The sequence below is a fragment of the Musca domestica genome, unplaced genomic scaffold, assembly GCF_030504385.1.
Source record: "Musca domestica strain aabys unplaced genomic scaffold, Musca_domestica.polishedcontigs.V.1.1 300, whole genome shotgun sequence".
Classification (NCBI taxonomy): domain Eukaryota; kingdom Metazoa; phylum Arthropoda; class Insecta; order Diptera; family Muscidae; genus Musca; species Musca domestica.
The window spans coordinates 420,268-436,925 of NW_026712301.1; the positions used below are offsets into that span (position 1 = coordinate 420,268).

General features: G+C 38.9%; 2 protein-coding genes across 7 annotated transcripts; one reads left to right on the forward strand and one right to left on the reverse strand.

Annotated features, from left to right (window-relative positions):
- Positions 1 to 51: 51 nt before the first annotated feature.
- LOC101894961 (oocyte zinc finger protein XlCOF8.4-like) lies at positions 52 to 3,637 on the reverse strand. Of its 2 annotated transcripts, none has more exons than XM_005175810.4 (3): positions 2,992 to 3,637; positions 1,322 to 1,445; positions 52 to 1,261 (listed from the first exon to the last, which is right to left on the reverse strand). In XM_005175810.4, exons 2-3 carry the CDS (start codon positions 1,433 to 1,435, stop codon positions 176 to 178), a joined length of 1,200 nt encoding a protein of 399 aa, XP_005175867.1. In that variant the 5' UTR covers positions 1,436 to 1,445; positions 2,992 to 3,637; the 3' UTR covers positions 52 to 175. The 2 variants fall into 2 exon arrangements, with proteins under 2 accessions (XP_005175867.1, XP_058980854.1); XM_059124871.1 differs by lacking the exon at positions 2,992 to 3,637 and adding an exon at positions 1,846 to 1,976.
- On the forward strand, positions 1,835 to 16,299 carry LOC101895120 (zinc finger Y-chromosomal protein). Of its 5 annotated transcripts, none has more exons than XM_059124870.1 (4): positions 1,835 to 2,286; positions 5,895 to 5,982; positions 6,954 to 7,157; positions 7,422 to 9,012. In XM_059124870.1, exons 3-4 carry the CDS (start codon positions 7,035 to 7,037, stop codon positions 8,895 to 8,897), a joined length of 1,599 nt encoding a protein of 532 aa, XP_058980853.1. In that variant the 5' UTR covers positions 1,835 to 2,286; positions 5,895 to 5,982; positions 6,954 to 7,034; the 3' UTR covers positions 8,898 to 9,012. The 5 variants fall into 5 exon arrangements, with proteins under 5 accessions (XP_058980853.1, XP_019893693.1, XP_019893698.2 ...); XM_020038134.2 differs by lacking the exons at positions 6,954 to 7,157; positions 7,422 to 9,012 and adding exons at positions 14,375 to 14,599; positions 14,713 to 16,299 and having other exon boundaries at positions 1,857 to 2,286; XM_011295582.3 differs by lacking the exon at positions 1,835 to 2,286 and adding an exon at positions 4,001 to 4,385.
- Positions 16,300 to 16,658: the final 359 nt, after the last annotated feature.

The window sequence follows — 16,658 nt, forward strand, 5'->3', positions numbered from 1 at the left end:
AAAATGTCTACCTTTAAATAAAAATAATAGAATAATCAAAAAACACTACAATTTGTTTTTTAACCAATTTGTTTTATTTACATATAACACAACCAAAAAGGTTTGTATATACACTTCAATAACAATGTAAGTTCCCTGTAAAAATTATATATATATATATTTCTTCTAACAATAATTAATCTGTATCATATCTTAAAGTAAATATCTCCTCATCACTCCCTGATTCTTGTTCAATTTTGACATGTACAATGCCATTACTTTCACTACCATTCTCAGTTGTAGTCGTCGAACAATTACTCGTTATAACAACATCCTCATTTTTGTGCTGCAATATATGATGCCGGTAGTGGGTACGTTGTTCGAATGTAAGACCACATGTTGCGCAAATATGCCTGGTATTATGTTTGAGCACAGTGTGACTACTATACTTGGAATAATTGGTAAATATTTTCGAGCAATGCACGCAGCAATATAGACCATTTGGTGTTGTTTTATTGGAAATATTGGGACTCAGTTCTTTTTCCGGTGTCCATTGATGCCGCTTCGATGGTGATTTGTTAGTTTTATAAATATTTTTGGTAAATGTATAAATAAAGGCATTCGAAAATCTTCTTCTGTTAATTCGGGGAGAATTTTCATTTGTATGGCAAATGGGTTCAAGTTTTGTTAGTTCTTTGCTTTGGTTTTGGGGCAAGCGACTTAATGGGGTTTGGTTAGATTCATTTTTAGATGATTCAGGCGGGTTTCTCTTGGAATGATGTGTGTACCGAATGTGCCGCAGTAATTGTCTCTTGTGGTCAAAAGTTTGCTTGCACTGATCACATGTGAACATTTTTAAATCTAGCTTGTTTTTACAAAGTTCTTTACGAGAAATATTAGTCTTTTGTGACTTGGTGTTAGAATTCCCTAGGGAAGTGTTATTCTCTCTCAAAAGACCATTGGATGTTTCTTCATCCAGAGAATTATTATGAGGCATTGGATATCCATGTGTTCCACAAAGAAACTTGGTTTCCAATTCGATTTTATTGGAAATTTCATTCTGCCCAACAACCATGTCGTTAGTTTGATTAAAGCTTTTTGTTTCAATTGACGTGTTCAAATCGAGGGATTCTAATTTCACTGGTTCCCCTGTTTGTCCAGTATCTAAAAGTTTTAATTGAGCTAAATTAATAGAAGCTTGAAAGCTATTAAAATCCACAATATGCCGAAAACATTCCAGACATATACATCTTAGATGTTTGGCTTCTTCCATATTTAAGGTCTGAAAATTAGAAATAATTACTTTATTTAAATTTAGGTTTTGAAATGTAACCCAATTTACCTGTGGATGAAAATATCTGCACAGCAACAGATGCAGTTCATTGCATTGATCATCATCATTGTAAAGATTTTTGAAATCTCTACATTCATTCAGGCATAAGCGGCAAATAACCATGGTTATCGTGCTGAAAGAAAGTGAGATATGCAATTTTGAAATAGGCAATTGGAGACATGTGATGGAAAGTAATGTATTATGAAGTATAGGCAGGGCTTCAAGAAATTAAAAAGTAAAGAAATAAAATACGTAGGCATCAACATGCATATGACAAATTACTATTTAAATTTGTATGCCCTACATCAAAAAAATTTGAATACTTTGCGTATCTATGTAACACATAAAGGGATTCAAATTAAACCCAGTTTTTTTTCAAGGAAAACTTCTTTGCAAATTAATGAAAATCACATCATATATAGTTCTATCTGACTTATTTGTTCATTGTAGATATCTAGAGCTTTAGAAGTTTAACCAAATTTATCATTTGCTATTGAATGTCCCCTTTCCAAATAGTGCTGCAGGGTACCAACCAATCGTTTCTGCCCAAATTTGATTGTTTTCTTCCTGCCCTGCTCTCAAAGCGACTGCGCGAAACAACCTGCTGTTCCACAGGAATACAGACACACAAATAAGTGGACATTTTAAGTCATCTAAAATAAAAAACCCGGTGTTGGTCACAAAGTTTCTTGAAATAGAAAACAAATAAAAAATTTTAATTATCGGGAAGAAAATTGAAAGAAAAGTTCAAGAAATAAATTCAAATATTTTTGCAATTAAACTCCACAAAGTGTTTTGTTATTAAAATCAAAGAAATAGTGGTGGTTTTTTCGGTGACCGTGTAAGAAAAGTTATGTGTTTGATGTTGAAGAAATCTTTTAAAAAAGTTGTTTATCAAAGGTCTGAATGAAATAAGAAATATGTAATAAATACTACAGATTCTTAATGGAAAGCATTCTGTGTTAATCAAGTGGGTATGTTCATCAACGTTTTAAAATATTGGCTTATTCATTGCCTAGGAATGATTCAGATTGTATATTGATTTTCTTTTTGTAGTTTTGTCAAGAGGTAATCCCATTAAAGTTTTTTTAATCCAATGTTTAACAAATAGATTTCCCCCTTAAGGTGCTTAAAATCCGAATTAAAATCAAACTATGGATTTGAAGTTATATATGTTAATCTGCAAAAAATAGTGGCCAGGAAATAGTCTGATATCTATTGTAGATTTATTTTTTGTAGGCATACAAAGAAACAAATAGGTATGATGTCTATTTCGCCCACTTTAGGGTGTTACATGCAAAAGCCCTACACCGAGACATAATGAGTGGACTTCAATAAAAATTGTTTGTGAGATGAAGACGCATATTCCGGACAGATTTTGATACAGTGTTCAATATTTTCAAATACCCATAACAGTTATTTCCGAAGGCGACACTATTCCTCGACATCCATTTGAAAGATTGTACCAAAAATTACCACCCATTTATATTGGCGATCGAAGTCCCCTTTAAAAGACATGGGAGGATAATTCAAAAGCACATTTGGATTCCTTGGCATTCCTTTAGTTTTTGCAATCGAGGATTTTTACCCCGAAGCTTATGTGATGCCAATAGAGGAGCTGTAGATTGCCAAAAGTCAGAGTTTATTATAATATAGGATATATACAGTATAAAACTCACCTTGAAATGAATAAAATATAAATATATTTTTTTAATTCTTCTTTAATGATTTTTTAAACTTTGTTGCAAGTTGGTGTTAACTTTCATTGGCTTGCATTGTGCCCCTCACAGTATATGTGTTCTCTCTCAGATATTAATAATAAAAATGCACTTTTTCACAAAATTTATTAAATTTTAAATATATTTAAACTAAAAAATAGGAGCAATTTAATTTTATGTTAATTATTGTCTAAATACCCGTATAAGAGGTAATAATCTTCATGACGTTTCCTTGCATTTTCTCCTCACATTGATCTTTGACTCGTACTCTTCCTCTCTCACTGATCTTCATTCAAACATTTTACTTTTCCCGGATAAATTGTTTTATAAAAATATAAATATGATTATGAGCATAATTTAAATATGCTGAAACAATCATTTTTATGTCGTTTGTTTAATATTTAATTTGAATGCCTTTTGTTTTTATTCTGTCAACTTTATCTCTCTCTCTCTCGCAGATCAATATAAAAAAACATGGTACTTCTCACGGATGAATTATTAACATATCACATAATTGGAATATAAATAATTTGTTTTCAATTGAAATATAGTTTAAACGTGCACATAATTAAATATTTTTAATAATTTTGTTAAATGTAATTGCCTCTGTTTTTTGTGTTGTCAAATAAAAGGTGCTCTCTCTTAGACTAAATGAAGCACATTGCACTTTTCTTTTAAAAATTAATAGATTTTAAACACATTTTTACATATAATTGATCACAAGATTATTGTTTACTTCTGTTTATACTTTTGTCAATAATAATTATATTTCTTTTTTTCGTGTATTTATTAAAAAATAATACAAGTTATAGAGAGCTTCCACCATCCACCTGATAAACATTGACAGATGAGAGATGTAAAGCAATATAGAAAGAGCGGCAAAGTGTCAAATGACTTCCACAAAAAAAAAAAAAACATAAACATGAAAATCTGCTTTGACTTCCATCTTTTCATTCAACAGAATTGTACATTCTTTGTTATTTCCCATTCTAAACAAAACAAAACGGTGCCACACATTTGTGTGGACAATGTGGAATGAATCGAGCCACGCAGAGTTGCATTTTGTAGTCATCATACCAAGCAAACAGAAGCTCAAAAGTAAAATCCACAACAAAATAAGTGTATTCGATGTGGTAAAAGCAAAAAAGATTAATTAAAGGAAATGAAATAATAAAAAACATATCGGAAATCTTTAGATTCCTTCAAGAGTGTGTGTTCTATACAAACTATAATTGCACAGAAAAACGTGCCCAAGTTGTGTTGCGAGTAAAGTGTCAGCATTTTCTTGCTAAAACGTGAAACAATCTTGCAGAGACGCCACCATCTACCTTTTTTGACCGTGGGACTGTGGTGTGGTATGTATTCTATGGGAAAATAGCAAGAAATAATGTGATAAAAGTTTCTATATTGTGTAGACCATTGGCATGCATTCTCAAGGGATAATGTAAAAGACTTTTAAAGAATGAAATTGCATCAGGATGTAGTGTGGATGTTTTTATAATTTCCATAGCTTAGTTCCAAAATGATCTCTTGCTTTTCAATCTCGTATGAGGTCGTCATCTACATAAGTTTCTGTCAAAGGAACTCCCGTGCGTAAATGTGAGGTTCTACATTAGTGTTAAGGACAGACTCAAGTAGACCCTAAAATAGATTTAGCTTATTAAACTCTTAATAATTGTTTCATTTGACAGGCCAGCGACATAGATCATCTTAAAATTTGTTCGTAAAGTGCTATGCAGGAATAGGTATCGGAAAACATCAACATTTGCAATATCGGCAGATACTTTCTGCCACAACATTCATCCATTTTGAGTATACTTTTTCAGAGAGTTAGATATCTATTTGTTAGAAGGGAGAATATTTTTTCGTTTTGGCTTAACTCTATCTTAGTTCAAACTCTTCAATTTTTTCCACTGGTAGGTACCCTGATTGCGGGAAACTTCTTTTTTCTTGGGGACGGATCCGGGACCTGAAAGTCCGGTTTCAAGTCCTGCAATAGACCCGTATCCACTTACCCGATATGGGCTATATAAGTATCGTTAAAAATATAAAAATACCTAGCCAACAAGTCGTCACATGATGGGGTTATTTGTGAAAGTTATCGATTTTTTTTGACCCGGATTTTTATAAAACCCCAAAAAAGAAAAAGAGCCCATTATTGGGATCGACAAAATTGATGCAAACTTATTGCTGACACTCTTTACTTTCCAAAATGCTACATTTTGTGCTTGAACTTGGGTTGTTCCTTCGTTCCCCATACGAATGAAGGAGTTTTCGTTTTGAATACGTCAAATTTATGATTCCTATGAATTTGGAGTACTTTAGCACAAGTTGCCTTTGGATCCCAAAATATTCGAGTAATGGCCTTAAGTATCCCTGTTTCCCTTTTAAACAACAACGTAAACAACGATTACCAGGATTTAAATTGTTTTCCAGAGAAAGTTTTTAAAATTGAAATAAGTCCCTGTAGATGACCGGCATTTGGCTGATAATCTAAGATTTGCTCCTATATTAAGATAGGCGATAAAATATCCGTTAAAAAACGTTTTCGTGGGTAAAGAGGTATGGACCAGTTCATTTGAGAATATGGCACCGAAAAAGGTTGATTAATCACTTCTTTTGGGACGCAATCTCTTTGCTATCAGGAGGATTGCAAACATTTTAATTATTGACGGATAATTCTGATTATTGACCACATTCTGACACCGCAAAATGAAAGAAGACCAAAAAAGATACAGCTTCTCTGCTTTATCTTTTTTAGAACCCATATATTTTGAATTAATAGGTTTCATTTTTTTTGCACTAAAAAAATTAGCGCTCATTGAACTAATCACTTTTCCCTTTTTTATTCTGTTTTCTTTTAGTTCGAGTAAATTGATAGCAACTGTCTCCTGTCTGCTTTCAAGAATACATGGGGAATTCCTGATAGCGATTACCTGACCGAATTAACAGGTAGGTCAATAAGCAAATATACTTATTTTTATTTTCCATAATTAGTTTTATGAAGATAAGATGAAAAATGTAGTTTACCAGAATAGACCTTGAAAATGTGTCCGAAATGTTATTCAATCTGTTTATGAGACGTGGGCAGCAATTGCAAATTTTCAAATATTGCAAAAATAAGTTTTATGTATTAAGCCGAAAACGTAGCTCAAAGAAAAGGTATCAAACTGAAAAATAGTCCTTGACTAAATCAGGTAAGTATTTATGTAAACATCTGCGAAAGTATTTTCTTGAGTTAAATTACATTTTTCAAATTCCTCGAACATTCCATGTTGCTGTCGGAAATGGTTTCTTAAACAAGTTTAACGGTGAATTTTCAAGAAACCTATTTAATTTTTTTAATTAGTATTCAAAATTCCAACTGAGGCCTGAATCGGGTTATATCTGCCCCTTAAACCAAGTTCTACATTGACGGCCCGTATTTTTGTTTTTCTATATAAAAAGTGAAAAATATATATGATCCTTGGGGAAGATCTTTGCCCCTTGGTTGCGTCAATAAATGATGGATTTCGAATTGGCACATTTTACCTCTTTTTTCCTCTTCAAAACTGGCTTGAAGTTTTTATATCGATTTCTTAATATATAAAAAACACAACTGTATGTTACTCACCTATTTAGAAGAATATGGAAAAATACAAAAATATACTACTCACCTACATAGGAGTAACCATGGCTCAATAATTGTGCCATGGGAGTAACCTATTTCGGATATTTTAAATATGTTGTGCACCCAATTGAACTGCTTTTCCTTGCCAAAATCTAGAATAAAAGATCGATTTTTTTTTTCAATTTTTAAGGGCCCAAAGATGATGATTTCAGATGATTTTTAAACCAAAATTATTGCTTTGCTAAATTTTTCCAAAAGAAAAAAGTTTCATTAAAACTTTGTATCCTTTGTTTTTGATTTCTTTTTCTGCTAGGATCCTCCTACAAATCTGCCCGCTTTTAAGACATTATTCTAATTGTGTTCTTGTTGTATTCATGGGAAAACTTATTCAAAGATGTCTCAGAAGAATAGCTGCCGTTTGTGTGTGAAGTGGTGCGAATATGTTAAAAATCTCTACGATGAGAGTGGTCAACCAAATGCCTTGTATGAAATCATCGCTAAATACTTTCATCCTACGGTAAGAGTGACTTTTATTCTAACATTTAATGCTAAATTGCTATGCCAAAGAAACAAAAAAGCGATTGGTAGGTAGGCCACAGACACAATTGAAACGCCAGCTACTTCTGAGATGTGAATAGTTTTCCTCAAATATTAAGGAATTTTTTAAAACATGAATTTTGCCCAAACCTTCCACTCGCTTTGTGTTTAATTTACTGTTAAATGTCCCCCTTTTAAAGCTTATTGCTTGTAAATTTGATTGGAACAAAATTTCAAATCTTAGGTTTTAAATATCGAAAAATACACCTATTTGACGGGCATTTGCCGCCAATGTTGGATACACATTAAAGTATTTACCGGTTTTCAAAGAACCATTAAAGAGGCCCAAGCGATTCTCCTTGACTCCTGCCCGGAAGATACAAATGAAACCAAATTGGAAACACACTTTGAATATGGAAGTAATAGAGAAGACATACAATTTATTATTACCTCCTCCGATCTCAATATTAAAGATGAGTTTGGTGAGGAGCCAGCGGGAGAAGGTTCAGGGTCAATTGGGGAAGAATATCTGGAAGATGATTGCAGTTCCTCAAATGCAATGAAAGGGCCCCAGCAATATGGGGGCGATGAGACAAATGTCATCAACATAGAAGAATTTACGGATGAGGCTGGTGGCCATTTTGAGAATGAGGAAGGAGAAGCTATCTTGCTGGATAATAACAATGAAAATGAAGTCAATGAAATGGAGTTGCTACATTTACAAAATGAATATGAACAACAGCATTTAGATGAGATAAATGCCGCTGAATATCCCGCAAATAGTTTTTCACAGGTGCAACAGAATGCCCATGAAATGTCCACTAAAAGTCATGTGCCACAGGAATTGTATACTGATGCCTGGAGTGGGGAAATTGTTGCCGAACATTTACCATTTGTTGAGGATGGCTCGCAGCAGCCGCACTACACCAACGAAGGCCAGGAATTCTTTAATAATTCAACAACAACACCAGATACAGGACAAACCAGTGATGATAGCCCCTCAATTGTTCTACTTAAGGATGAGTATCAGTTGGAACCTGCCATGATTTTTAAATGTAAATTTTGTGGCTATTTTTGGAAAACCAAAAAGGAGTTGAAGACACATGTAATGCAACAGCACAGAGATCAATTATATAAAAATAAAAAATCCAATACCACGCCGCAAATAACGACAGCCACCAGCTCCGCCTCCACCTCCACTTTCACAAACAACGCAAGTCTTTTACAACCACCCAAAGAGCGGCCAACACAACATACAAATGAGAGACGAAATAACCAAGGAACTCTATTAAAACGTAGCCACCAACATCCTGCCCACACACAACACCGGCCAAAGCGACACATACTCAATAAAGACATAACTGTGAGAGTTGAGGGTGCAAAACCCATTGACGATTTCAAGCTATTGCAGCTGGAGTGTAAATCCTGCACGAAATGTTTTAATAGCGAACAAGAATTCAATAGTCATCCATGCCTGCGTACCGTTATTAAGCCTCGCATTGCTGTGGGCAAGCGGACATTTAAGCTACCGCCAGCAGCTACAAAAATGTTACAAAATAAGCCACAATCTTCTTCGTCTAGCACGACGAATGGCCCCTCATGGATCTACGCTTGTTCATTTTGTACCAAGTCGTATTCAACATTTAGTGAACTAAATAGTCATCGGGAAAGAGAACATCCCCTGGAGAGAAATACAAAATATCTTAAAATACTGCGATAAAATTGTATTTCATTTTTTTTTGTTTCAATAATTCGCATTTTTGGAAATTGTTAATTTCCCTTTTTTTAGTTAAAATGTAATAAAAAAATTATGCAAACACTATTTTTCTATAAAACGAACATTGTTTGATTTTCGAGAGGACTAAAGAGAGGGGCGTTATTTTGGGTCATAATCTCCAAAGTGGAGGGTTTGGCAGAGGACCTCAAAGGACATCTACCTAACACAAGAGGACCAAAAAGGATCATCTACCTTGAAGTAAAGAAGCCTAACGGTAATCTACCCTTACGTAGAGGACCCAAGGTGTCATCTATTCTACTCTATAGGACCGAAGGGGTCATTTACTCTTCACTAGAGGACCCAAGGGGTCATCTACTCTTCATTAGAGGGCTCAAGAGGTCATCTGCTTTACAGTAGCGGACCCAAGGGGTCATCTACTCTTCAGTAGAGGGCCCAAGGTGTCATCTACTCTACATTGTAGGGCCCACGGTGTCATCTACTCTACAGTAGAGGGCCCAAGGGATCATCTACTCTACAGTAGAGGGCCCAAGGGGTCATCTACTCTATAGTAGAGGACCGAAGGGGTCATCTACTCTATAGTAGAGGACCGAAGGGGTCATCTACTCTATAGTAGAGGACCGAAGGGGTCATCTACTCTAAAGTAGACGACCCAAGGGATCATCAACTCTATAGTAGAGGACCCAAGGGGTCATCTACTCTATAGTAGAGGACCCAAGGGATCATCTACTCTATAGTAGAGGACCGAAGAGGTCATGTACCCTATATACAGTAGACGCTCCTGAGGACCATCTACTCTACAGTAGACGCTCCTGAGGACCATCTACTCTACAGTAGAGGACCCTGAGGGCCATCTACTGTACCGCAGATGCGCCTGAGAACCACCTACTCCACAGTAGTCGCTTCGAAGGACCATTTTCTCTACAGTAGACGCTCCTGAGGACCATCTACTCTAACGTAGACGTTCCTGAGGACTATCTACTCTATCGTAGACGCTCGTGAGGACCATCTACTCTGCCGTATACGCTCCTGAGGATCATCTACTCTACGGTAGACGTTCCTGGGGATCATCTACTCCACCGTAGACATTCCTGAGGACCACCTACTCTACCGTAGACGCTCCTAAAGACCATCTACTCTACCGAAGACGCTTCTGAGAACCATCTACTCCACCGTAGACCCTACTGAGGACCATCTACTCTGCCGTAGACGCTCCTGAGGACCATCTACTCCACCGTAGACACCCCTGAGGACCATCTACTCTACAGTGGAGGACCCTGAGGGCCATCTACTGTACCGCAGATGCGCCTGCGAACCACCTACTCCACAGTAGTCGCTCCGAAGGACCATTTTCTCTACAGTAGACGCTCCTGAGGACCATCTACTCTACCGTAGACGCTCCTGAGGACTATCTACTCTGCCGTATACGCTCCTGAGGATCTTCTACTCTACCGTAGACATTCCTGGGGATCATCTTCTCCACCGTAGACATTCCTGAGGACCACCTACTCTACCGTAGACGCTCCTGAGGACCATCTACTCCATCGCAAACGCTCCTGAGGACCATCTACTTTACCGTAGACGCCCTGAGGGAAATCTACTATACAGCAAACCACCCTGAGGGTCATCTACTCTCCCCTAGACGACTCTGAGGGGCATCTACTCTCCAGTACACTACCCAGAGGGCCATCTACTCTACAGTAGACGCTCCTGAGGACCATTTACTCTACCGTAGACGTTCCTGAGGACCATCTACTCTACCGTAGACGCTCCTGGTGGTCATCTACTCTCCCGGAGACGACCCAGAGGGTCATCTTCTCTCTCGAAGACCACCCTGAGGGTCATCTACTCTTCCGTAGACGACTCTGATGGCCATCTACTCTCCTGTAGACGACCCTGAGGGCCATCTACTCTCCAGTAGACGACCATGAGGGCTCTACCATAGACGCTCCTGAGGGCCAGTAGACTACCATGATAAAAATTAAATAAATAGAAAAAATTCTTGGGACTCTAGAAATCTTGCCTTCTTTGTAGATTTAAAAATTTCAAAGTTTAAAAACCATTCTCATGTGTTTTTTTTTCTGTTCATTTTCTTTTTCTTTTTGACCTTTAGGGAAGACATTCAATACGACCTCACTTTCTGGACAAATATTTAAAATTCTTGAACATGTCCCTGAGCAATTGCTGTCGTTTATGTGGACATAGATGCGAAGAAGGCAAGAGTTTGTATGACGATAGTGGACAACCTAATGCTCTGCATGAAATCATTGTCAAATATTTCCACCCTACGGTAAGGGGAAGAGAGGAAGGGGTGAGAGTGGTTGAAAGTGGTGTCTGATGTTCAGAGAATTTATTTTTTTTTTATAAATTTGTCTGAAGTTGTGACACCATTAAAGCCAATTAATGTCCCTCCAGTTTTTTCAAATCCAACCTTTTTATAATCCTAGGTCATAGATATAGGTAAATATCGTCATCTAACCTCAATCTGCCGCCAATGTTGGCGTCAGGTATGGAAATTTTGTAATTTTCAAAAATCAGTACATGAAGCCCAGCTAAAGCTGTATGATCAATATCAAGAGGACTATAACTTAACGACCTCCAGTGGACAACATTCAATGGAAAAACAAAATTTAAGAGTTCAGAATACTCCTCAAGTCATGGACCAGACATTTGATGATTTAATCAATATAGAATCTGCGACCAATTGCATTAGCTTACAGCCAGTAACGGCAACTGTGGAAAAACCAACCTCCCACCCGAATCAACCTGCAGAAGAATTCGTTTCAATGATTTGCGTAAAAGAAGAGACAAATATTTCTGAAAATACAGAACCCATATTTTTGATAGAAGACTCCACAGAATCATCGGAAGATAGTCGAAATAATATTGTGGAATTGAAAAGCGAGGACAGAAACATGGACAATCATCCGGTTGAGGATACTACCCAAGAAGACATGGATACTCTATGTGAAAGCGATCTAACTGACTGCACTGAAAGACCATTAAGGTGCGATATCTGCATGAAATTTGTGCGGACGAGAAAGGCTCTACAACTGCACAAGGATCTGTATCATTTGAAAATTTTCGACAATCAACCGGCTGAATGTAAAATTTGCCATTGTGTTTTGGAAAACAACATGGCTCTCTATGTCCACTATAACTGTGGTCACAAATTGACCACCTACTCCTTTTCCTGTCCCCAGTGTAACGAACTCTTCAACATACGCGAACAATATCACTCACATTTAAAGTTAGACCATGGCCGGGATGATCGGCCATGTATAAGTGATTCGGATAGTAATGGCTCGGGTTGTCAAAGTAGACGGAAACGAAGAAAGCAAATTTTTCAGATACGACATGAAGAGAAAAGGGAAAAGATTTAAGATTTTTTTTTTCGCAATTGTATTTTTTTTTTAAATTTTAATAACAAAGAGAAAACTGGAAAATATATATTTTTTTGAATTTTTTTTTTAAAATTTGAAAACTTGAGACATTTTATTTTTAATTAGTGCATTACTTTGCTCTTAACCAAATAAACTTTTTTTTCTAAATAAAAGCAAACAAATTCGTATTTTATTTCCACCTTTTGAAGAATACAAAAGACTTAGGACACAAGCATTATTGCATTATTGGAATGTCTTCTAAACATCTCTTTGAAACGATTAAAAGAGAGGAAGAACTACTCCCTCTCATCATATATTCGACAAGGAAAGAGTGTTAATTTTTTCTCAATGGTCCTCAAGGGCGTCTACTGTAGAGTAGATGACCCTTAGGAGCGTCTACTGTAAAGAAGATATCCCTCAGGGGCGTCTATTGTAGAGTAGGTGGTCGTAAGGGTCATCTACTGTAAAGCAGTTGGATCTCAGGGGCGCCTACTAGAGAGTGGATGTCTCTCAGGTTCGTTTACGGGAGAGTAAATGGCTCTCAGGGTCGTCTACGGGAGATAAGATGTCCCTTAGGGTCGTCTACGGGAGATTATATGGCCCTAAGGGTCGTCTACTGTAGAGATGGCCCTCAGGGTCGTCTACGGGAGATTAGATGGCCCTAAGGGTCGTCTACTGTAGAATAAATGGACCTCAGAGTCGTCTACGGCAGAGTAGATGGACCTCAGGGTCGTCTACGGCAGAGTACATGATTCTTAGGGTCGTCTACGGCAGAGTACATGAATCTTAGGGTCGTCTACGGGAGAGTAAATAGCCCTCAGGGCGTCAACGGAAGAGCAGATGGTCCTCAGGGGCGTCTCCTGTAGAGTAGATGGCCCTCAGGGGCGTCTACTGTAGAGAGGATTGCCCTCGGGGGCATCTACTCTCGAGTAGATGGCCCTCAGGGACGTCTTCTGTAGAGTAGATGGCTCTCAGGGTCGCCCACTGTAGTGTAAATGGCCCCAAGGGTAGTCCACTGTAAAATAGATGGCTCTCAGGGTCGTCTACTGTAGAGTAGATGGCTCTCAAGGTCGCCAACTGTAGAGTAAATGGCCGCCAAGGTCGTCCACTGTAGAGTAGATTGCCCTCAGGGTCGCCTACTGTAGATTAGATGATCCTCTACTGTAGAGTAAGAAGAACCTCAGAGTTGTCTACTGTAGAGCAGGTGGATCTCAGGGTCGTCTGCTTTAAAGTATATGGTCCTTAGGGTCGCCTACGGTAGAACAGATGGCTCTCAGCGTCGTCTACGAGAGAATAGGTTGCTCTCAGGGTAGCTACAGATGATAGACAGAGTCGCCTACTGCAGAGTAGATGACTCTCAGTGTCGCCTACTGTAGAATAGATGATCCTCAGGGGCGTCTACTGTACAGTATATGGCCCACAGGTTCTTCTACTGTAGAGTAGATGGCCTTCAGGGTCGTCTACGGGAGAGAAGATGGCCCTCAGGGTCGTCTATGGGAGAGTAGATGACCCTCAGGGTTGTCTACGGGAGAGTAAATGGCCCTCAGGGTCGTCTACGGCAGAGTATATAGCCCTCAGGGTCGCCTACGGGAGAGTAGATGGCCCTCAGGGTCGTCTACGGGAGAGTAGATGGCCCTCAGGATCGTCTGCGGGAGAGTATATGGCCCTTAGGGTCGTCTACGGGAGAGTAGATGGCCCTCAGGTCGTCTACTGTGGAATAAATGGCCCTCAGGGTCGTCTATGGTAGAGTAGATGCCCCTAGGGGTCGTCTGCGGGAGAGTAGATGGTCGTCGTGTTGTCTACGGGAGAGTAGATAGTCATCAGGTCGTCTACGGAAGGGTAAATGACCCTCAGGGGCGTCTACTGTAGGGTAGATGGCACTCAGCGTCGACTACGGGAGAGTAGATGACCCTCAGCGTCGTCTACAGGAGATTAGGTAACCTTCCCGGCCGTCTACCACGGAGTAGATGGCTCTCACGGTCGTATTTCAATATTTAGATTTGATTTGAAAAACTTTTGGATCTATTTTCCACCCTTCAAAATAAAATCTCTTTTCGTTCTCTCTTCTTTCCATTTCAGTATTTTTATAAAATTGTCGCTCCATGACAGCTATACACTACCACTGAGAAATTTTCAAAAGTTCTAGTTCCAAAGAATCTCAAGTTCACATTCCATGCAAATATGACTCAGTCCACGACCTGCCGGTTATGTGTGGACAAGTGTCAGGAATACGAAACGCTTTACGATGAGAATGGTTTTGGCAATGAGCTGTACGAAGTGATTTTCAGTTTGTTTCATCCGAAGGTAAGTTTCCCAAAAACTCTCTCTCCCCCACCTCTCTCTCTCTTTCTCTCTCTCAAAAACCACCCATCCTGAATATCTTCCGTGTTTTTTTTTTTTGCGAAAATATTTCCCAGATCATAGACATGGACAAATATCGCCACCTAAACATAATCTGCAATAAATGCTGGGGTCAGGTATTGGATTTTCATAATTTTCAAAAATTCGTTACCGATGCCCAGGAGCGGCTGCAGGAGGAGGGGGATACAAAAGATGTCAAGACCAGCACGGATGTTGAAAATTTCCTAGTTGGATTTCCCGATGCGGCAGGTGATTTTGATAATAGCGCAGCGGGAAATATCGAAGGTAGTTTTGTTTCTTTGTCGGAAATGGCCGCCATTGAAGCTGATGGCGATACACCGCTCAATTCGCTTGCGTCCCAAGCAGCTGCTTTGACGAAACGTAAATTTGCCCAGAAGATAGCCCAAAGTCATGTTGAACCAAAGAAATCTAAGTCGGGTGGACAAAAGAAAGGAGGCCAGAGCCTTCCCCAAATGCCGGTGATAAAAATGGAACGAGAATTTGAGCTAATTGATGTCCACGATGATTATGATGAGGAAGCTGACATGCCCAGCACATCGTGGAATGCCACGGCCCCCGAGGATGATTATAATTTCCATGATGACTCTTCCATTATTCTGCTCGATGATTCCGACGAGGACGAGGAAGTGGAGGCGGAAGAAGACTATTTCAACATGTCCATGTCCCAGTTCAATGCCGACTATGAGAATGAGGAAGACGGCTATGAGCAACACGGCTTGGTGGATGCCATTGCCGGCATTGATGGTCGCAGGGACAACAAATCACGTGAGGAGCGGCAACAACATCTGAGTGTCCTACTGGCCAACTTTATGCCAATTATAAACTGTGATCTGTGTTCACACAAATGTAAATCCTGGCCAGCATTGCAGGCCCACTTCCTGAAGAAACATCCGACCGAGCAATGCTATATTCCCTGTTGCGGCCGCAAACTGAAAGAGCATTGGACGCTCAAGGAGCATATGCGTTATCACAACGATCCGAACACCTTCAAATGTAAACTTTGCGGTCGAATAAATACCACACGCTGCTCGCTTAAGCGCCACATCGATGCCCAGCATCCGAGCTATCAGAAGTTACGGCATTTCTGTCCCAGCTGTGATAAAGGTTTCACCACCAAGAGTGGTCTGCGATATCACTGTACCACGGTCCACGAAAACTATGGCAAACCCGAGAGTCAGGTACAACCGGATGGTAGCACGCTGCATGTGTGCAAACAATGCAGTCGTTCCTTTAAGAGCTTGGATATGGCCCGCAAACACATTTACTACAATCACAGTCAGGTGGATCGCCTAAAATGCCCCACCTGTGGCTGTATTTTCAAAAAATCGCGACCCTATCGCGAACACGTTGCCTCCCACACCAAAAAAGAGCTGTACATCTGCGCCTATTGTCCCCAGAGGTTCACCTTCATGAATGCGCTGCGTTGCCACCGGAAGAGTAAACATCCCCAGGAGCCGGAGGAAAATTGCTACGTGGAAATCTACGGTGAACATGAGCAGTTTTTATAGACTACAAAAGCCGAGGGGGGAAGTGTGAATAAAATTTCCTAGATTTTAATTTTGAAAATCAATTTTATTTTGGAAAAAAATATATTTTGATTGAAATTAATTTTGTAAAAAATAGTTTATTTTCTATTTCAGAAATTTGATTTGAGAAATTTAATATATTTGCATTTAAAGTTAATTTTGAAAAGACCAAACGATGGGTCTCTGGAGGTTTGTATATAGCAGGATCCGTGGAAGTCGATATAGAATACCAGAAAAAGCTCTTTGGTAGGTTATAGAAGGAAAAGCTCTCTGATAAAGGCTCGTCTTAAATGGAAAGAGAAATAGGGTAGCTCGTCCGAAGTTCGAATATAATATCAGGATCTCGCCCGAGGTTCGAACAGAACAGGAAGAGTTCGCTCAAGGAATAGCTGTAGCTTACCAGAGATTCGAATAGAATAGCACAAGCTCGTCCCAAGTTCGAATAGAATAGTAGG